The sequence below is a fragment of the Leopardus geoffroyi genome, chromosome D3 (assembly GCF_018350155.1).
Source record: "Leopardus geoffroyi isolate Oge1 chromosome D3, O.geoffroyi_Oge1_pat1.0, whole genome shotgun sequence".
Classification (NCBI taxonomy): domain Eukaryota; kingdom Metazoa; phylum Chordata; class Mammalia; order Carnivora; family Felidae; genus Leopardus; species Leopardus geoffroyi.
Window position 1 is genome coordinate 9,729,387 of NC_059339.1, and position 23,114 is coordinate 9,752,500.

Below are 23,114 nucleotides of genomic sequence, written 5' to 3' on the forward strand. Positions count from 1 at the left end.
AACCTCTATACTATTTTCTGGAGTGGCTGCACCAGTTTGCATTCCCAGCAAGTATGCAAAAGGGTTTCCCTTTCTCTGCATCCTTGCCAATGTCTGTTGTTTCCTGAGCTGTTAATTTTAGCCATTCTGACAGCTGTGAGGTGGTATCTCATTGTAGTTTTGATTTGTATTTCCCTGATGATGAATGATGTTGAGCATCTTTTCATGTGTCTGTTAGCCATCTGGATGTCTTCTTTGGAAAAGTGTCTATTCATGTCTTCTGTCCATTTCTTCACTGGATTATTTGTTTTTTGGGTGTTGAGTTTGGTAAGTTCTTTATAGATTTTAGATACTAACCCTTTATCTGATATGTCATTTGCAAATGTCTTCTCCTACTCCATTGGTTGCCTTTTTATTTTGATGACTGTTTCCTTCACTGTGCAGAAGCTTTTTATCTTGATGAGGTCCCAATAGTGCATTTTTGCTTTTGTTTCCCTTGCCTCCAGATGTGTTGAGTAAGAAGTTGCTGTGGCCAAGGTCAAAGAGGTTGCTGCCTATTTTCTCCTCTAAGACTTTGATGGTTTCCTGTTTTACATTTAGATCTTTCATCTATTTTGAATTTATTTTTGTGTATGGTGTTAAGGAAGTGCTGTCCAGGTTCATTCTTCTGCATGTTGCTGGCCAGTTTTCCCACACCATTTGCTGTAGAGACGGTCTTTTTTCCACTGGATATTCCTTCCTGTTTTGTCAAAGATTAGTTGGCCAGACATTTGTGGGTCTACTTCTGTATTTTCTATTCTGTTCCGTTGATCTATGTGTCTGCTTTCGTGGCATAAATTCTTTTTGAGCATGGTATTTTCCTCCAATATACAAGATTCTATTTTTGATATATCTTTTTGCTTGTGTCTACATTCAGAATAAGTGAGATTATCTCTGCCTTTAAAAAATGCCATCTTTATCAAGTTGGGGTATTATGATTATATTAATTCCATACAGAAACTTCCATATTTTCCTTTAGATTTTCAAATTTAGTGAAAACAAATTTGCACAAATATATTTGTAGTTTCAAATCTCTTCTGTACCCATATCATACATTCCTAAATTATTCATTTTTTTATTGTGGTAACAACACATGAAATCTACCTTTTTAATAAAATTTTAAGTACTTTACATTATTGTTGACTACAGATATAATGTTGTACAGATTTCCAGAACTTATTCACCCTGCTTAACTGAAACTTTATTAATAAATCCCCATTCCCCAGCCTGTGACAATCACCATTCTACTTTTTTGATTCTATGCATTTGGCTTAGATACCTCATATAAGTGGAATTATGCAGTATCTTTCTGTGATTTCCCTATTTTATTTAGCATAATGTCCTCAAGGTTCATCTATGTTTTCACATATTGCAGGACTTCCTTATTTTTTAAGACTGAATAGTATTCTGTGGTACATACATGCAGATTTTATCTGTTCAACATTGTTTCTACATCTTGGCTATGGTAAACTTGGCTACAATGAACATGGGAATGCTAGTGTCTCTTTGTGATCCTTATTTCAATTGTTTAAATAAGTGCTATAAATGGGATTGCTGGATTGTAGGATAGTTCCTTTTTAGTTGTTTTGAGGAATCTCGATATTGTTTTTTATAGCGGTCACACTGTTTTGCATTCCCACCAACAGTGTGCAAGGCGGCTAATTTCGACAAATCCTAACACTGTTTTTTTGATAATAGCCATCCCAACAGCTGTGAGGGGATATCTCACTGTAGTTCTGATTTACGTTTCCCTGATAATTATAATGTTGAACATTTTTTCATACATTTGTTGGCCATCTGTATGTCTTCTTTGAAGTATGTCTATCCAAGTCCTTAGCCCATTTTATAATTGGGATATTAACTTTGCTACTGAGTTGTAGGAGTTCCTTATATATTTTGGAGATGAACTCCTTAACAGGTATCAGGTTTGCAAATAATGTCTCCCACTCTGAAACCTGACTTTTCATTCTGTTGATTGTTTGCTGTACAGAAGCTTTTTAGCTTGATGTAGTCCCACTAATTTTTATTTTTGTTGTTTGTGCTTTTGATAGCATATCCATGAAATCATCTCAATGTCATGAAACTTTTTCTAGGAGGTGTACAGTTTCAGGTATTAGATTTAAGTCTTTAATTCATTTTGAGTTGATTTTTGTGTATGGTGCACTTGAGAAGAATGTATATTCTGCCCCCCGTTAGGTTCAATGCTCTGATATGTCTATTAGGTCCATTTGGTCTATATTAAGTTCTCTGTTTCTTTATTGATACTCTACCTGGATGTCCTACCCATTATTGAAAGTGGAATATAACGGGGCGCCTGGGTGGCTCAGTTGGTTAAACGTCCGACTTGGGCTCAGGTCGTGACCTCACAATTCGTGAGTTCGAGCCCCACATTGGGCTCTGTGCTGACAGCTCAGAGCCTGGAGCCTGCTTCAGATTCTGTGTCTCCCTCTCTCCCTGGCCCTCCCTTGTTCACACACACACACACACACACTCTCTCTCTCTCTCTCTCTCGCTCTCTCTGTCTCTCTCAAAAATAAATAAACATTAAAAAAAAAAAAAGAAAGTGAGATATTGAAGTCCCCTATTATTAGTATAGTAAAACCTTGGTTTGCAAGCAAAATTCATTCTGGAAGCATGCTTGTAATCCAAAGCACTTGTATATCAAAGCAAATTTCCCCATAAGAAATAATGGAAACTGAGATGATTCATTCCACAACCCCAAAATATTCATATAGAAATGATTACAATTCTGTAATATAATACAAAATGATAAAGAAAATGTAAGGAACAATAAACAGATTAACCTGCACTTACCTTTGAAAACCTTCTTGGCTGGTGTGAGGGAGACAAGAGAGAGTAGGGTTATTGTGTAGTATGACTTTCACTACCACTAATGGATATTGACTACAGTACAGTATTAATAAACTTGTCATATACTGTATTTAATGTAAGTGGCAATAAGGCAGCATAGGAAAGGGTCAATAACTGCAGGCAGCCTGACCTACAACGAAGCCAAGCATTCCTAAGCTTACTCTTGTATGGAAAAGCAAAGGAATGTCTATAGGTGCTTTGAAGTGACAAAAAAAAAAAAAAAATACACTAATGCTGGTTGTGGGCACCTTCCAATGTTCTGAAAAATCATTGATTTCTGCCAAACACCATGGCTTGAGACCAAGCATCTGAGCATGGGAGACAATCTCCCACAATCCCTCAGCAAATGAGAGAGACAGAGAGACAGAGAGAACAACCTTTGGCTCAGTGGTGATCATGTCACATGTGGCGTTACGTACTACTTGTATTGCAAGACATCACTCGGTTATCAAGTTGAAATTTATTAGAAATGTTTGCTCATCTTGTGGGACACTCACTGAACAAGTTAATTGCAATCCAAGGTTTTACTGTATATTGTTATCTGCTCCATTCAGTTCTGCCCATATTTGCTTTATATATTTACGGGCTATTAGATTTTGGTAAACAGTCTTTACTATGTTTTTGTAGTATCTTTGTATTCCCATGAAATGTCAGGTGCATATATAATTGTTCTCTCTTCCTGGTGGATTACTCCTTTTATCATTATATAATGTCCTTGTCTCTTGTGGCTATCCTGACTTAAAGTCTATTTTGTCTGACCTAAGTATAGTCACCTTTGTTCTCTTTGAATTATCATTTACATAGAATCTTTTCCCATCCCTTCACTTTCAGCCTATGTGTGTCCATAAATCTGAAGTGAGTTTCTTACAGAGTCTTGTTTTTTTAATCCATCCAGCCACTTTACATCTTCTGGTTGGGAAATTTAATCTATTTACATTTAATGTAATTATTGATAGGGAAGGATTTGGTATTGCCATTTTGCTGTTTTCTGGTAGTTTTATGGTTACTTCGTCTGCCTTTTTCCTTTCTTGTCTTCCTTTCCATTTTATTGATTTTTTTGGTATTGATACGCTTTAACTACTTTCTTTTTTCTTTTGTAACTTCTATTGGTAATTTTTGTGGTTACCTTGGGGCTCACACAAAATATAGTTATAAGGGTCTATTTTAAGCTGATAACAACTTAAGCTTAATCACATTAAAAAAATCAACATTTTAACTTCTACCCCACTTGCTACTTTGTTATTATTGTCATAATTAGCATCTATTCATATTGTGTCTTTTGTAATATATTTTGTTACTTTCAATACTTTTGTCTTTCAATTTTTATGCTAGAATTAAAAGCAATTTATTTACCACCATTAAAGTAATACAGTATTCTGTATTTGTCTATATATTTGCCTTTACCAATGAGTTTCATATTTTCTTAAGCCATTGTGTTGATTTTTAGCATCATTTCAACTTGAAGAACTCCCTTTATCATTTCTTTCAAGGCAGTTATAGTAGTGATTAACTCCTTCAACCTTTGTTTAGAAAATTCTTTATCTCTTCATTTTGGGGGGATAATTTTGCCAGGTAAAGTAGCCTTGGTTGGCAGGGGTTTTTTTCTTTCAGTTTGAATATATCATACAATTCTGTTCTAGCCTACAAACTTTCTGCTGAAAAAAGCCAATGAGAGTCATAAATGTTCCCTCTTATATGACAAGTTGCTTTTCTCTGATTTCAAAATTTTCTGTCTTTGGCTTTTGACAATTTGATTATAACATGTCTCAATGTGGCTGTTTTTGGAGTCCTCCTGTTTGGTGTTCTCTAGAGTCTTCACGGATCTGTACACATCCATTTCCTTCCCCAGATCTGTGAGTTTTCCAGCCTCTATTTCTTTGAGTAAGTTTTCTAGTCCTTTTATTTACTTTTTTTTTTCTGTCCTTCTGGGACTCCTATAATGTGTATATTGCTCTGCTTTATGATATCCTTTAAATCCCTGAACTTTCATTTTCTTTTCTTTTTTTCTTTTTGCTCCTCTGACTGAATTATTTCCAATGATTTCTTTTTGAGTTTACTTGTCTGCTTGATCTCAGGTCATGATCTCACAGTTCATGAGTTTGAGTCGCACATCAGGTGAGCTTGAGCCCCACTTCAGGTGAGCTTGTACCCTGCTTTGGGTGAGCACAAGCCCCGCTTCTGGTGAGCACGAACCCGACGAACCTCACTTTGGGTGAGCACAAGCCCCACTTAAGGTAAGACACAAGCCCCGGGTGAGCCCCACCTCCTCTTTCTCTCTCTTTCTCTGCCTCTTGCTCACTTGAGCCCTCTTTCTAAAAAAAATTGTTTTAATAAATAAAACTTCCTCTTAAATTATGTTTTTATCAGCTGTTTGTTACAGTTTTTTTTTTTTAATTTTTTTTCAACGTTTATTTATTTTTGGGACAGAGAGAGACAGAGCATGAATGGGGGAGGGGCAGAGAGAGAGGGAGACACAGAATCTGAAACAGGCTCCAGGCTCTGAGCCAACAGCCCAGAGCCTGACGCGGGGCTCGAACTCACGGACCGCGAGATCGTGACCTGGCTGAAGTCGGACGCTTAACCGACTGCGCCACCCAGGCGCCCCTGTTACAGTTCTTTTTTAATTTTTGTTTTTATTTTAGAGACACAGAGTATGCACATGAGCAGGGGTGGGGAAGACAGGGGGGTGGGGAGAGAGAGAAAGGGAGTGAGAGAGAGAGAGGAAGAAGAAGAGAGAGAATCCCAAGCAGACTCCTCACTCAGCATGGAGCTTGTTGTGGGACTCAATTCCACAACCCTCAGATCATGACCTGAGCCAAAATCAATAGTCAGACGCTTAACCTACTGAGCCACTCAGGCGTCCCTCCTTATATTTCTAATAGTTTAAATGTGTTTGGCAGTCATGTTGGTATTAGAAAAAAAAGTATTGAAATAATTCATAGGAAATTGCAAATATAACATAAAAAGGTCATATATACTTTTCACTGAGTTTCTCCCCTTTGATACAGAAGAGTGTCACAACCAGGACATCGACACTGAAACAATGTGAAGAGTTCTATGCCATTTTATCATGTGTAGATTTATGTAACCACCACCACAATCAAGATAGAGGACTATGCTATCACCACAAAGATCTCATTCATACCACCCCTCTATATAGTCACTCCACCATTCCTAACCCCGGGCAACCAGTAATATCTTTTCCATCTCTAATACTGTCATTTCAAAAATGTTACACAAACAGAATCATATGGTTTCTAACCTTTTGATATTGCTTTTTTCACTCACCTTAATGTCCTTGAGATCCTGCTAAGTTGTTTTGTGGCTCAATGTTTCGTCCCTTTTTGATGCTAATACATAATATGGGCTTAACACAGTTTAACCTTTCACCTATTGAGGAACACTTTGGTTGCTTCCAGTTTTTGGCTATTAGAAATAAAGCTTCTGTAATTATTTATGTACAGATTTTTATGCAGACATACATTTTCATTTCTCTGGGATAAATATCCAGAACCATAATTGCTAAGTCATGCCATTTGCTTAGTTTTTTAAAGAAACTACTTGTTTTCCAGAGTTGCTATACAATTTTACACTCCTATCAGAAATGTATGAAAGATCTAGTTTCTCTGCGTCCTCATCAACATTTGGCATGGTCCCTATTTTTCAAATTTTAGCTGTTCTGATATGTCTGTAATGATCTCTTGGGGGTCTTATTTTGCATTCCTCTAATGCCTACTAATGTTAAACATCTTTTCATGGGCTTATCTGCTATTCATATATCCTGTTCAGTGAAATGTCTCTTCATCTTTTGCCCATTCTCTAACTGGATTGTTGAGTAATTAGAGTTCTTTATATATTCTAGATGAGTCTTTTATCAGATATATGGTCTATAAATATTTTCTCCCAGTTTATAGCATGTCTTTTCATACTCTTAACAGGATCTTTTCTAAATTAAGAATTTTTTTTTTTTTTTTTTTTAGCTTTGATGAGGTCCAATTTATGGATTTCTTTTATGGATCACACTTTTGGTATCACGTTTAAGAATTCCTCCCCAAGTCCTAAAGATGTTCTATATTTTCTCCAAAAAAGTTTCATGGTTTTATATTTTATATTTAAGTCTATGACCCATTTAGGAGTGATTTTTGTATAAAATGTGAGGTTTAGCTTGAGGTCATTTTTTTGTCTATGTATGTCTAATTTTCCAGCATCATATGTTGAAAAGACTGCCTTTCATCTATGCAATTGCTTTTGCCTGTCAAAAATTAGTTGGCCATACATGTGTGAGTTCTCTTCTGTTTGATTGATCTGTGTATCTGTCTCATCACCAATACCACACAGTCTTCAAATTGAATATACTGGTTCCTTTCATGTTATTCTCCAAAATTATATTTTTTAATTTTTTTAAAATTTATTTATTTTTAGATAGAGAACATGAGTGGGAGAGGGGCAGAGAGAAGGGACAGAAAATCCCAAGCAGGCTATGTGCCATCAACTCAGAGCCTGATGAGGGGCTCAAACTCACGAACCGTGAGATCATGACCTAAGCTGAAATCAAGAGTTGGATGCTTAACCGAATGAACCACCCAGGCGCCACTTCTTGGAAATTATTTTAACTCTTCTAGCTCCTTTGCCTTTTAGAAAATTTATGTTTATATAAATATATTTAATATATATTTTATACGTGTATACATAAGTCAGCATGTTGTACAGTTTAATATATATGTGATTTTATTCATGAATTATACCTTAATAAAGCTGGGGGAAAAGGTTAGGGAGAAAAAAGACCAAAAGCTTGATAGAAAAAGGGGGAAGGACATGAAGAGATAACTATTAAAAGATATAAAAACGGCCTTAAACATATTCAAACATGTTCAAATCCATTCAAAATTAGAAAAATACAACTTAAACAACAGTAAGATGCCACTTCTTATCTATTTGGTGAAAATTAAAATTTATGAAATGGTAACATAACTCTGTTACTTACAATGTGGGAAAATAGGCACTCTAATACATTGCTAGTGGGAGTGCAACTGGCAAAACCCTTCTGAAGGGGACTTTGGCAATATCAAACAAAGCTACATATGCAGTTAGCTTTGGGCACTGCCTTCCCATTTTGGAGGAACTTGCCTCCACAAAAATACATATGTGTAAGATTATTTGTTGATGTATTGGTGTCATTTCAAAATAGTGTAAACAACTGAAAAGCCCACACAAAGGAGAGTGATTAAATAAATTACATCCACAATATGGATACTATGCACCAGGAAAAGAGAGAGAGAGAATGAGGAAGATTTCATTGACCTGCTATGGAAATAATTTATAGGATGTAACTTTAAAAAGGAAAGTGGAAAATGTTATGCTACCTTTACATAATAAAGAAGAGGCTATAAGAAAATATACATGTATCTGTTAATTTGTGCAGGAAGAAATACAGGAAAAATAAACTTGAGTACTATTAAGATTGGTGGTTGGTAACTGGATGGAAAGAAGTAGGATACAGGAACAGATTAAAGGCTCAAGGAGGTGTACTTTTGGGTACATTTTTGGGATAGTACTGAGTTTTAGAATCATGGTAATATTTCACATGTCCCCCAAATACTCATCATCACCCAAAATGTGAGGGCAAACCCAAAGTGAAATACAAACAGTAACATATGAACTTAACTGTATCCAAAAGGAATAATATCATCAGACAGGATAGGTCTAGATACAGAAGTACTAACTGAAATAATTTTGGAAAACATTATTTTGACCTCATACCATTCTCCAGTTCATATATCTGTTTTTCTTTTCTTTTTAAAAAAAAATTTTTTTTAACATTTATTTATTATTGAGAGAGAGAGAGACAGAGCATGAACATGGGAGGGGAAGAGGAGACACAGAATACGAAGCAGGCTCCAGGCTCTGAGCTGTCAGCACAGAACCCGACATGGGGCTTGAACCCACAAACCGTGAGATCATGACCCGAGTTGAAGTCGGACGCTCAACTGACTGAGCCACCCAGGCACCCCCATATACCTGCTTTTCAGAGAGGCATGGATTAGTTATTCTAAAAACACTTTTCAGTATTCTAGGAAGAAACCAATAAACATATCATGAGAAAGAAAGACAGAAAGAGAAAAAGAAAGAAAGAAAGAAAGGAAGAAAGAAAGAAAGAAAGAAAGGGAGGAAGAAAAGGACTGAGGGTTTGAAAAGGGCTATAGAGTACAGAGTAGGGAATGATGCAAAATGCATTCAACAGCAGAGGCCTGTGACCTACCCAGAGATCCACAAACCCCTGATCCTGAAACCTTTGGTTTCAGTGACTCAAAAGAACAATGAATGACAGGAGGGGAAAACTGTCCCATGAGGATTACGACTAGGACTAAAGGAAGAAGGTTGTATCTTTTTCTTTCCTTGGGGCTTGATGCTGAGTAACAGTATTGGCAGGATCTCTGAAACAGTATTGGCAGGATCTCTGAAAAAGGCAGGATCCTCTCCTTGGTATACTCCTCTATAAAGACAGCAGGAGTTCAGCTAAGCAGCACAATTGTTGTGCTTTGATGAGGGTTACAAAGTAAGGACACTACTGAGAAGACAGAGCAAAACAAGAGTAGGAGGAGGCACAATCAAATAGCAGATGTCATCATGTGATGTTCAGGCTTGGGGCAGCTATCCTTCTGACAGGCAGCAAAGCTTTGAGCTTTGGCCAAACAACTGTGTCGTGGACAAAGATCTGGATCTTGGGGAACGCAACTGAGACAGAAGTGCAGGATCATTAGTTGCTTCAACTGGGCCATGACAATGACAACCCTAGTTATTTTGCCTCCCTTCTGCCCTTTCCTCTATGAAATCAAATGGTCATTGATAAGGTTTAGGGATATTTATCAAGAACTTCTTTGTTTATAAACATCAAAATGAAAAACTAAGCTTGGATCATGCCTTTTATTCAGGACGACTGGGTATTCAGAGGGTGACCTGCATTCTCTTGTTATTATCAGCACTTGCTGGGCTATCAAGGGAATCCTGACCTTACGTGACATTGTCTTTGGCATCAAACCTATATACACTTCAAAGAATTTTGAGCATATGGTTTTCAGCATATCTTTAAAATCAGGTTAGTCTTACGTAGTCAGTGGAGATGAACAGGAGGAGCTCTTAACCACTTCACAATTTCACAGCAAAATAGAACCCTCCTCGTTTCCAATGTCCTAAATGTAGTCACTTCCCAAGTATGCAGAAATGTTTACTGTGGTTGACAACAAGCAGTTCCAAATGTGGAATAATGTTACCAAGACAACACAGATGGTAATGGATGTTCATGCTATGGTTAACTGGTACATGAAGGAAATAAACGTGACAGTATTACTTACTGGGTTAAAGATATGGACACAGAGAAACCAGAAAATCTCCCTGAATTTGTAAGAAACACTTCAAATTTTTAACTGCTAGACAGACTGGCATCTTTTGAGAAGGGTGAAGCATAATATTACTCATATGATCGTTAAGCCAAAGTCTTGGGAACTACGAAGACCATGTATTTCTTAATGTTATCTGCAGTGCTGAGAATGCAACCAGTACTGAATCCTTATCTCATGAAAATATACCACATTTCACAGCTTTTATGGCTCATGAGCTTGGCCAAAACTTGGGAATGAAGCATGACCATGTGGCCTGCAAGTGTCATAGCCAGAACCTCTGCCCTATGCATGAATTTCTTACTGTAGATATGGGCTTCAGCAACTGCAGCTTTAATAACTTCCACCAGCTGTTGTACAAGCACTGAGGGAACTGTCTGTTTAAAAATTTTTTTTTCAACATTTATTTATTTTTGGGACAGAGAGAGACAGAGCATGAACGGGGGAGGGGCAGAGAGAGAGGGAGACACAGAATCGGAAACAGGCTCCAGGCTCTGAGCCATCAGCCCAGAGCCCGACGCGGGGCTCGAACTCACGGACCGCGAGATCGTGACCTGGCTGAAGTCGGACGCTTAACCGACTGCGCCACCCAGGCGCCCCGGAACTGTCTGTTTAATAAACCTGAGCTCCAAAGCTCCTTTGGAAAGCCATATTGTAAAAAAAAAAAAAAAAAAAAAAAAGACAATAGATAAAGGAAAAGAATGTGATTGTGGCAGTGATTGTTAAAAGGATCATTGTTGTCTGCCCTCATGCTAGCTGAAGAAAGGTTCAGACTGCACACTTGGATCCTTCTCCAAAACCTGCATATTTCTAAAGGTAGAAAGTGCTGCCTCAGTGTAGATGAGTGTGACCTCCCAGAACACAGTAATGGCACCTCAAGGTGGTGCCAGACAGATATCTACCAGCAAGACAGCACACCTTAAAAAGAACAAGGTTACTGTTAGCAGGACTGGTGTTAAAGCACAGAGAATCAGTGTGTTAAAATCTTTGGAAAGGGCACAAAGGTTGCCTAGAAAGTTGATATCATTACCTGAATACCAAGAGTGGCAGGTTTAGAAACTGTGGCAGTGAATCTAAAGGGATGGTTAAGATCTTCATTAACTGCAAGGCCAAAGATGCAAAATGTGAAAAGCTGTTGACTGAACTGAAAAACATCAAACACCCAGTTCCCCATGTGGGACATGTGGTATTGGAATGCACAGTTTTTTGAAGCCACAGATAACAGGGAGATGAAGGATGGTACCCAAAGTGGTCCACAGAAAATCTATATTAATCAAACCTGCTTAGATAAAACCACTATACTCCATTATGACTACAGCCTGGACAAGTGTCATGGAGGGGTATTTGCAACAATTTTAAGAACTGCCACTACATCTGTCTATACCCTTCCTACATGTGAATCTGAAGGTTATGGGGACAGTTTGAATAGTGGCCCAGTTCCACGTGTCCCCTCTGATTCTCAGTATGATAAAAAGCTGATAATACTAATGTGGATCTTGCCTAGCCTTTTACAATTCCTCATTCCTACTATCTATTTATTTGCTTACATCTATAGAAGATGTAAGACCAGTGTCAATTTAAAAATTCATCAGAGAAGCAAGATGAACTTGACAAACATTTGATAATTACCCTCTTTCTGGTAATAAAGCCAAATATGAAGTGACACTAAAAGGACTTTTTAACAATTGGACTCTGTAGTTCTGGTGTCCCTCAAGGTCTATGGAAATAGGAATTCTTTCTTTTTTCCATCTGTCTCTTCAAATGTCAAATACTTATTCATTTTTAAATTAAAAGAGGTTAAAGCAGCTCCCTTGGTGAAGCAATCTTTCCTGTTCTGTGCTATCCAGAAATCAGGTCTCCAGAGCTCTGGGGCAATGAGAGGCCTCAAGATGTGATTTTTTTTTTTTTTTTAATGTTTAAGCTGTTACTGTGAGCTCCCTAACATTTCTGTAGAGAGTTCCTTTGGAACGATCTCTGGAACTTACATTTCAGAGCATCCTGTCTAATCCCCCACTGTAATCTACCCTGTAAATTTTCTCTAATCTTAAGGATTTTTCCTTGGACAAACCAAAGGAGTATATCAGGTGAGAAGCATCTGATTATTAACTCTAGGTGTTGTAGTTGATTCTCATTCCAGCCACTTTGTCCACTTGGCTTTCCTCTTTCTTTGGGCATCATAGTATATGATGCCCTGGCCTCAGACTTGTTCATGACTTAACTGGAGAGACCAAACATCACTTGTATAGTTAAAGAAACGGATTAGACATTCCTACTATGAATGTGACTCTGCAGGCTGGAAATCTTTTCTTTCCCAAAAGGTTCAAATTTTCCTTACTAGCCATTCATTCACTTGTTCGTTCATTTTTTTTCTATGAACATACATTTAGCACTTAGCAGTAGGTCAAACCATGTAAAATTGATATTAGGCCTTCTTCACCTATAAAAATGGCAAGTTCACATGGTTCAACCTAATTCTATGTTCAGGCACTATGAAACCTATCTTTGGACTTCTGCTTGTAAATGGAGTTGAGAGTTTTTGATATCTAAAGTTTCTTTTAATCCTGATTTCTCTTAAATCTTATTATCCTCTGTAACTTCGTAAGATTGGCCTTAATTTTCTAGAGCAGATGGTCCCTACTGTTGAGACTTGAAACAGCACTGAGCAAATAACAGAGTAGGATGTGCCTGAGGATCCCACGGTCACTTTTTTGGTAGTTATTGTCTTTGTTTCTTCTGAGTCTCAGAAACCTTCAAAGAACAGAAACCCAGGATTTTCTTTGTCTGGTCTTAGAGTAACAATACTAGCAAAATCTGAGCAAGTTGTTGTATGTCACCCTACTTCCCCCACAATCACAGAGTAGAGAGCCTGGAAAGGGCACATATAAATAATAACCTAGAATTTATCTACAAGAGATTTAAACAAATCTAATATTCACTGAGGTAATAGGAGTCTATTTCATAGGACAGTGGCTTCACCTCTCTGAATAAGACTTTAAGAATCACAAGTGAATCTGAGAATACTGGAGAGATCCTGCCCAATTCAATGAGAAAAGCCACTAACCACGCACTACATCCTCTTTCCCTTCCATAGTTCAAGGCATGGTTGGAAAAGACTGGAGATGTTCCCCAACACTCTTCCCAGTCCATTAGTGTGGAATAACTTCGGTTCCTGGATGTTCCAGTATTACAGTTTCAAAGAATGGTGGAGGGCTGGTAGCAAAAGCAAGGGTAGACTCCACTGTATCTAGGCCCCTGCTATAGAATCTCTTCTGTGAGCATAATAATGGTGTTTGGGTGTCTGCATCACGCCGAGCCTCTTGCTTTAGTTGGTAGAACTTGTACTGTGTCCAGCCATATACTCCACAGTTGAGCAGACCCTGGGATGATGCTGTTAGAGCCTGGAGGAGATGAAGGGGTGATGGAGCCCATCCTTCAGGTTTTCAGAGATCCAGGGAGTAGTCCCCATTCCCCTTATTTATAAAGCATTGTTACATTTCCTCTATCTCAAACATCAAGATCTGGTGTCAGTTTTTTATATTTTTCTAGCTCTTCCTAATAAACTCACTCTTCACACTGTATCTCGTCATGGATGACAGAGTTGGTCAGATTTCTTGGCATAAACATAAGGAAAATGAACTGGTTTCAATGCCCTTCCTTGTTACTTCCATTTCCCAGGTTAGGCTTGAGAAAACTGCCCTATCAGTATAGTCAGATAGCCCAAAAAGCCTTCTTAAATCTGATAAAAGAGGAAAAGAGAGAATCATCCTATTTCTGCATTCGTCTTTCCCCATTTACCTAGAATAGCTAATTTATCCCATTCAGTTCACTCTGGATGGGACAGAATCATGTCACTATCGGTGTTTCACAAAAACATTATCTAGTAGATCTTGGTTTTTTGTTACGTATCCCTTAAAAACTATCAGTAAAATGAAGCTGACCAGAGATACATATGCTCTGAAATGCATGGCAGCACTTTCACCAAAGTATCTACCTCAGCTGTGAGGAAAATTTCACATTCTTCATAAATATAAAGAATACATTTTCTCTTTTGCAATGTTGAAATAAATATGCTAAGGCAAAAAAAAAATTGTGCTTACTGAGTAATAGCAGTGTAAGAGAACAGAGTAAGAGGGTATAAAAACAGATGTGGAAGGTGTTACCTGGAGAACACAGAGGGCCATGTGAAGCTTCGTGTTCTGTGGCTTAGTCAACTTCATGATTATCAGAATGACGGCTGTGAAAACACAAAGTATGAATCTTGTTGACAACCCTGCCCTCTAAGCATAAAATTGTCCAGTATACATGCCTAAGCACTGTGAGAAATAAAGCCATAGGCATAATGAAGACTAGGACTGAGATTAACCAGTTCCATAAACCACTGGGCCTCCAATCGCCAACTTCTATTCCTCATTGACTAACCTTTGCAGGTTATTAGTGTAGCAATGATGGTAAGGCACAGTACAGGAAGATAAGTTACACTTCTTAGCACTTCAGAATTTACCAAGCTTTTTTATAAACATTATCCAATCTGATCCTCACTACACTTTGTGTAGTAGGAAGGGCAGGTGTTAAGATCTCTGAGCTCTGTCAGGACATTTTCTCTCTTACTGGATTGCATCTCATGTCTAATTACCATAATTTCTAAAACATAAGAAGAAAAACAAGAAAGTTGGGGAAACTTGATATATGAGTGGGACAAACATAAGTTCTACAGTTGGACAGGAATTTTACAAGTTGCAGTCACCCTTACTGGTAAGACCACTTTGCTTGATCAGAACCCAATAGCTGCCCTCATCATTACCCAGCTTTTTCCATTAAGATACCCACCTGGGCCCCAGCAGCAAAAGAAGGCCACTGGATAGAAGCGCACTCGCTGTTCCACGATGTGAATCACTGCCCACTGTTCGGTCCCCAGAAAGCCAGTCGATTTCACAACCTTCTTATATAGGGTCTGGGTTTGGATGAGTAAGACCTAAACATGGGTACAGCAGTTGAGTAGCTTTGCCTGAGGCTTGGTAAAACTTCCCAGGTGTGGCCTCCTATCATTGTAGAGGGATCACTTCTCTTGGGATCTGACAGCAAGAAAACTCATTCTCCTGTCTTTACCATTAGAGACCTGTCTTAGAGACCTGGCTTCTTCTGAGAGAAAATTATCTTCAGAGTGAACTTCTGCTTGGCCAGGAAATGGACAAATAAACCTGTGTTTATCATATTCCATATATAAACATTACATCAACACTCAGGCTTTTTTTTTTTTTTCCCTGACTGAGGCTAATCACCATATATGCACGGGAAGTTAAAGTTAAGATCTACCCAGACCCTCTTAAAACACTTTACTAGAGATTATGTTAGAAAGCATTCTGTACTTAATACCCTTAAAATAAATACTTGAGCACTGTGGCTGGGCTTAAATTCTCAACTCTAAGAAAAAAAAAATTTAGGAAGTCTTATTGTCCTTAGATGGAAAATACCATTTCCCCCTTCTTTTTGGGGGTTATCTGAATAAGGTTAAGCTCATGGAATACAAATCAGTTTAGATTTCCAAAGTGCTTTTTGTGGGGAGTAAATTAAGTAATAATCTTGGTAACAAATCTGACCAAATCTAAAATTTTCCCAAATAATCCAGACCCACTCTCTAAGTGAACAAGTCAATTATTTAATTAGGTTTAGCCATGTAGTTTCCTTTCCCCACAGACACTGGAATCAAAAGGTGGCTTTTACTTATTTAGGAATATTTTCATCTACTAGAATCAGTTCTGATTCTGAATGCCCACTGAAGCTTAGGCTATTCTAAATTTTTTTTTTTTCAACGTTTATTTATTTTTGGGACAGAGAGAGACAGAGCATGAACGGGGGAGGGGCAGAGAGAGAGGGAGACACAGAATCGGAAACAGGCTCCAGGCTCCGAGCCACCAGCCCAGAGCCTGATGCGGGGTTCGAACTCACGGACCGCGAGATCGTGACCTGGCTGAAGTCGGACGCTTAGCCGACTGCGCCACCCAGGCGCCCCAACTTAGGCTATTCTAAAGAAGCAAGATTCTCCAGGATGCCAGGCTCTGGGATACCTGACTCTCTTGTCAATTAGTTCTAAAAGTAGATTATCAAAACCATCTTAATATAAAGTAACCATTTCGCCCTCTTTACATAGTTGCTGATTTGAACTAAGCTATCCCCCTTATTTTTAAATTGTCAAAGGAAATTCTCTGCAATTATATTTGGTTCACATGTCCCAGCTGTGCTAGCAAAATAAAACATCTCTGTAGGATAAATTTGGTCTGCAGGCAGATAGTTTGTAATCCTTGAATTAGCATATGAAGAAAGGAAAAAATGATACTGAAAAGTAGATATGGGAAATAAAAAGGCATATTCACTTGTGTACTGATTTTATACTAGGCAGTTACATGTAAATAACATATTGTCCCATAGCTAATTATTTTAATTGTACATCATTCTGGTGATGTCAAATGAGTATTTAGTAACTGCTTAAGCCACTTAGCACTTTAACCCCAGTCAGACACAGCATATATGCATTTACACCCAATAAATAATTGAGAAAAGAAAACTCCTTTGTTATTTGGAAAATGATCAAATTAAATCAAAGCATATTTCCTATTTCTGGAGTGTTATCCTGTATAAAGGGTATACTTGACATATACTAATCTTCTGGTTTGGTTTTCCATGAGGATCCACAGGAACATATATTAGTTCTAGGGTGAGCATAATTATCACATAATTAATACAGGCTCTTTCCCCATTAATCATTTAATCTTGAGAAATCCAAAAACTGAGGTAGTAATTAAAGTATCAATATCTCTTAGCTACTTTCTTAGATCTAGAACTTTAGGAAATGCCTCTCCATCCCATTTTTCCCAGTCCCTAGAAATACTGCTGCATCCCTCCCAATCTTCCCTTTCTGTCCATAAAGGCAGGTAGCACCGTACCACAATAGCAAGGAGGCTGAGGAGAAAGCTGGTCAGGAAAATGGTGATCCCATAAAAATAAAGTGTGGTACAGACTGATGTGTTGACAGAAGGCAGTTCAGCCATGGCTGACGGTGGTGAATACATCAGAATACACCTAGGAAGAGAATCAATGGACAGGAACACTGCTAAAGATACAGAGAGATACCCACATTTGGTGCAACAAAATTTACTAAGTATGCAATTTTACTTATCATTTTGCTAACCCTTTCCCATAACCCCTTATTCTTTCTGATAGACACATTATCTTCTAGTATCTTTGTGTTATATTTCTACTTATGTATTTTTTGCCTTGACTATACCTTGCTCTATAGACTACACCAAGGTACCATAGAACCTTGTTCCAAATACAAACAACTTGGCCAGAGTATACGTAGAAAGTCTTTTCCATCTCTATATATGGAAAAGAAAAGGTGTAGTCTACCATGAAAATGATAGATCTGGTCCTTGCTTACCTGTGGCTCTGACTGAAGTTGCGGAAACATTCACTGACATTGCCCAGACAGAATACAGGTATCATCAACAGCAGAGGTATCAGGCTGGGAGGAAAAAAAAAACTTATCACCCTAATATTCAGACATTTTTATTCCCTTTCCCCTTTGTAAAATACTCCGTTCTTCTCCTAACTCTATCACTCCACCACTCTCCACAAATATGTGTGTGTATATATGTGTGTGTGTGTGTGTATGTATGTATATATATATATATATGTGTGTGTATATATATATATATATATATATATATATATATAAATTCTTCAAGAAAAATACCTCAAAAGCCTTACAAATACTCCTTAACCAATTGCTAAGTGGAGTGGAGAATGCATTTCATACCTAAATTAATGAAATCTAACATTGTCAGAGAGTCTCTGGGAATGGGTCAAAGTGAAAGGAAAAACCTAACAAGGAGTTCTGTGCTCACTTTCTATGACAACCAGGAATAACTTCATTCTCATCAGCCTCTTCCTGGGAGCTTTTTGAAAGCATACATTTAAATAACCAATTACCTATCCAGCTAATTATAGCCAGCTCTCTGTAAGAGGAAAAGACCCAAAAATAAAAGTTAAAAATTCTAACATCAACTCTGATATGACCACTGTTTTAGGTAAAATACAGACCTTTCCTGGGGTTAATAGTTGTAAGACTCTCACCCAATGTTATAAAGGTGGGTAAGATTTTGACAGCCTTCTATTACAACTCTTTACGATATAAAAAGGAATTAGAAGTCTAAAGACTTAAAGGCAAATATTTGTTGACAGTCACATAGAGTTGATGGCAAAACTGAGGCTAAAATTCAAAACTGTAACTTCAAACTGCTTGCCTATTCTATCTGGGAATATGGTACCAATGATAATATATTTGTTGCTTCCAAGTCAGTAAAGTTCTATGAGGACCTAGGAGTTATACAGTCAATGGAAATAAAGGCACTGTCCTCCTATTTGCTCCAACCTGGACCACAGAATAATGAGAGTCTATACCTAGCCAGAAAGTAAAGCAAAAACCTTACCTTGACAAAATGATGGCTATTTGACCAACATGACAAGTATAATCTACAACCTGTGAAAAGAATAAATGTGAGTGAAGTCTTAGAATATTGCCCATCATGGGGCGCCTGGGTGGCTCAGTCGGTTGAGCGTCTGACTTCAGCTCAGGTCATGTTCTCACAGCTCGTGAGTTCAAGCCCCGCATCGGGCTCTGGGCTGACAGCTCAGAGCCTGGAGCCTGCTTCTGCTTCTGTCTCTCTCTCTCTCTCTCTCTGCCCCTAACCCACTTGCATTCTGTCTCTGTCTCTCTCAAAAATAAATAAACATTAAAAAAAAAGAATATTGTTGATCATAATATACTAAATATCAGGTCATCACTTACCACTTGATAGAGCAAAAATTCCCAAGAGCTACCTTGGTTGTGTCAAGCAATATTTGCTACAAAATTCAATTAAATAGATAGTTCCTTAGCATTGGCAATAAGAGAATTGTGTTTGTATTACTATATTCTAAAAAGTACAACAACAATAGCCACAAAGAGAGCCTGAGGGAAGTAGCTTGATATAAGACTTGGATACAACAAATTCTCTTAAGAAGAAAGGTAAATAAGAAATCACACAGTACTCCTCCATCTTCTAATAATAGTTCAATCCTCTTCTCTTTAGATCCAGGGAGGTGTGGACTTTTCAGACCTTATGGGTGGAGCAGAAATCTGTGTATAAGCTCACCAGCAGAAAACTTAATAAGCCATGATTAGCATAATAGAGGGGGGTCAAATAAGCCCTTTAGATATAACACCTGTCACACTCTAAAAGAAAGAGCATTTCAAAAACCCCCAGTTGTGTTAGACACTGAAAAATAACAGAAGAATGGTATCTACCCACTAGAAGTTTATGGTAAAAGACTTTGAACAGATCACCTTAAAGTGAGACCAGAATAGAAAACAAGCTTTTTTCTGTTCTGAGGTAAGAGATCATATTATCTTCTAGAATGGCATTGTTAGGGATCAATAAACATTAAGTGAGCAATTAATCAGTAATCAGAGATGGGTAACTGATGTGCCCTAAAAACTATAGATCAGGAACAGCAAATGATTTCAAGTAAGACAGCCAATGCTGACTTTAAGTAAAAGGAGAAATAAGTAAAATTAGTCTTTGGTGACCTTTCCCACCCATGTCCCTTCTCTTTTTATTCTATCCTCTATCAATCAGACTAACCTGTGTTTAATTCTTGTTCTTATATTTCTGTCAATGAATCTCTGATAAAAAACTTACTGATATGGGGTATGTGGGTGGCTCAGTCAGTTGAGTTTCCAACTCTTGATCTCAGCTTGGGGCTCCATCTCATGAAGGTTAAGTATCTGATTCTTGATTCTGGCTCAGGTCATGATCTCACGGTGTGTAAGATCAAACCCCGCAGGGCTCTGTGCTGACAGCGCTGAACTTGCTTTGGATTCTCTCCCTTCCTCTCTGCCCCTCCCCTGCTCATGTGCGCACACAAACACACACACACACACACACTCTCTCTCACTCAAAATAAATATACATTAAAAAAAAAACCTTACTGATAACAGTTTAGGGCACAAGTCTTGCTAGGATATTTAAAAGAGAATTCAAAATGAAAAAAACAGTTTCAAGGCTCCTGATATAAAGCTATGACAGAATAAAAGGCAGTGGGGTTAAAATTTGGGGCTAGGGTTTGTCTTCTCATGCCATGGCATGAGTTATAAAGTACAGTATGTGCATTTCCATGGACAAAAAACGGTAGAATGCTATATATATATAAGAGCTAATTTTATGTCTCTCCCTCCCTTTCTTTCAAAGATTAATTTGTTCTCCTGACAGGAACCCAAGCCTCAGAAAAATATCTCTCCTTGTTCCCATTCTTGGCTTCTGGTCTCATTATGGTAACTTTTTTAGAGAATTCTTCTTTAGCCAAATAACTTTTCCCAAATTGCAGTCTCTTAGCTTGTGAGTGAATGAACCTCACATACCAAACTTGAAATACTACCCATATAAGGCTGTAGAACTTTTTAGACATTCATGTGCTTGAGGGAGAGAAATGAATTATTTTTTTGCAGTATCTTCCAGCTCTAGGATTCTAGGATTATGTAGACAAACACGTAAAAGGACATATATCCATAGCCATTACTAAATTGTAGGGAGCTGAGAAAGTATACAAGTTTAAAATACAGAAGATCAATTATAAGCATTGACTTACCAGATGTAAACAAGAGAAAAAAACACCAGAACAGAGTACTGTGTTACACAATATGGTAAACACTAACTACATGTGGTTAAAATTAAAATTAAATTAAATAATTCAGTTCCTCAATCACACCAGCCACATTTCAAGTGCTCAACAGCCACTGGTTAATGGCTACTGAACTGGACAGTGCATGAAATATTTTAATCACTGCAGAAAGTTCTATTGAACAGGGCTTGGATAGACTATAATATCTTGTTCAGGATGCTAACTAAGGTCTCTTCACATTAAGTTTTCAATGATTTCCTCACTGCCCATTCTCCTTCCAGCAAAAAAGAAAAAAGAAAAAAGTTTTCAAAGCATTCTATGCTCTCAATCTTCTCCAACAACATATATCTAGGACAAGGCTAGAAAAATGCAAGAAACATATCTTCTTTAGAAACCAGTCAGATGAGGATTTAGAGTATCACAGCATTTTGGAGCTATAAGTGACATTAAAGATCACAGAGATCAACGCTTCATTTTATGGAAAACTGAGACCCAAGAAAAGGAGATGATGTGCTCAAGATCAGAAAGGAGATAAATGATAGAACTGCATCTAGAAGACAGATTTCCTGATTCACCCTCAAATCTCTTTTGACAATGGAATAGTACCATTTACTCATTCAACAAATTTTTATTGAGTTTCATCATGTGCATGACAGTATACCAACTTTCATTTAGTCTACAACTGATCTGTAGGAGCTAGAGAAAGGTATGTAGGGAGATTTTCCAGATTCAATTACTCCATGATGCTCTTAAACAAAAATTCCTCTTCAAAAAAAAAAAAAAAACAAAACCACAACAGGGGCACCCATCTGTCTCATTGGTAGAGTGTGAGACTCTTAACCTTGGGGTTGTAGGTTCAAGCCCCATGCTGGGTGTAGAGATTACCGAAAAATAAAATCTTAAAAAAAACACACAGCATAATGGATACTGTAAGAAATAAGAAAACTGGAATACTTAGTAAGATTTGTATAGGAAGATTAAAATGTATAATGACAGTCAAAGAAATGAAAATGGCTAGGGCGCCTGGGTGGTTCAGTCAGTTAAGGGTCCAACTCTTGATTTTGGCTCAAGTTATCATCTCACAGTTGTGAGATTGAGTCTTGTGATGGACTCCATGCTGAGCGTGGAGCCTGCTTAAGGTTCTCTCTCTCCCTCTCCCTCTGCTCTTCCCCTGCTCTTTCTCAAAAGAAAAAAAATGAAATGAAAATGGCTAACATCATAAAAATGTCTTCTAAGATCACTTAGTGATATACTGATAGAATCAGAAATAAGAAACTGAGTGTACTATACAATGGAATACTATTCAACACTAAAAAAAGGATGAATTACTTATGTATGCTATGATGGGTAAACTTCAAAAGTATGCTAAGTGAAATAAACCAGATACAACAGACTATATATTGGATGATTCTACCTATATGAAATGTCCAGAAAAGGAAAATGTATAGAGTCAGAAAGTACATTAACTGTTGTCTAGTGCAGGGGGCGGGCATGAAATTAACAATAAATGGTAATGAAGAATTTGGGGTGAAGAAAATATTCTAGAACTTATTTATGATCACTATTATACAAGCTGGTAAGTCTGCTTTAAAAGTCATTGGATTGTACACTTGAAATAATAAATTATCTGATAGGTAAAAATATGCATGCATACACACACACACACACACACACACACACACACACACACACAAAATCCAGATGCACTGACTTAGAGTTCTCCTCTCTTTTCTAAGTGTAATACTAGACAATGCCCCAAACTCTCTGAACCAAAGGAGGAAAACTATTCCCTGGATCTACCTTGTTTTCTGATGGCCACACATTAACTCCTCTGCCCTTCTGCAAACTGTATCTGTTATCCACACATACTGAAGCAATACAGCCAAGCAGAACACTCTCCCTTTCCAGTACCTGTAGCCCAAATCCCATGTTAGCAAACTAAGCACTTTCCCTGACTCTACCTAAGATCTTATTCTCTACTCTAACAACAATGATGAATTAGCATAGAGCCAATAAGGATTTCCCTTTCTTGATGGAACCAGGCAATAATGACAGAACTGTAAATAATGTTTCCTATAATCAAAACCTTTTTATTTAAAAAAATTTTTTTTT

At 37.6% G+C, this 23,114-nt stretch overlaps 1 protein-coding gene across 10 annotated transcripts in view; it reads right to left on the reverse strand.

Moving 5' to 3' along the window:
• Positions 1-23,114, reverse strand: part of TMEM116 (transmembrane protein 116) — a 166,131-nt gene that overhangs the window by 69,605 nt on the left and 73,412 nt on the right. For 6 of the 10 annotated variants that reach the window (XM_045457002.1, XM_045457001.1, XM_045457006.1 and 3 more), the window contains 6 exons: positions 18,773-18,822; positions 17,722-17,805; positions 17,228-17,363; positions 15,114-15,258; positions 14,447-14,520; positions 11,522-13,684 (listed from right to left, as the gene is read on the reverse strand). In XM_045457002.1, the coding sequence (XP_045312958.1) occupies positions 13,433-13,684; positions 14,447-14,520; positions 15,114-15,258; positions 17,228-17,363; positions 17,722-17,805; positions 18,773-18,822 (741 nt within the window). In that variant the 3' untranslated portion in view covers positions 11,522-13,432. Of the gene's footprint in view, positions 1-11,521; positions 13,685-14,446; positions 14,521-15,113; positions 15,259-17,227; positions 17,364-17,721; positions 17,806-18,772; positions 18,823-23,114 lie in introns of those variants that run through there. The other 4 variants (XM_045457007.1, XM_045457003.1, XM_045457004.1 and 1 more) reach the window with 1 other exon arrangement.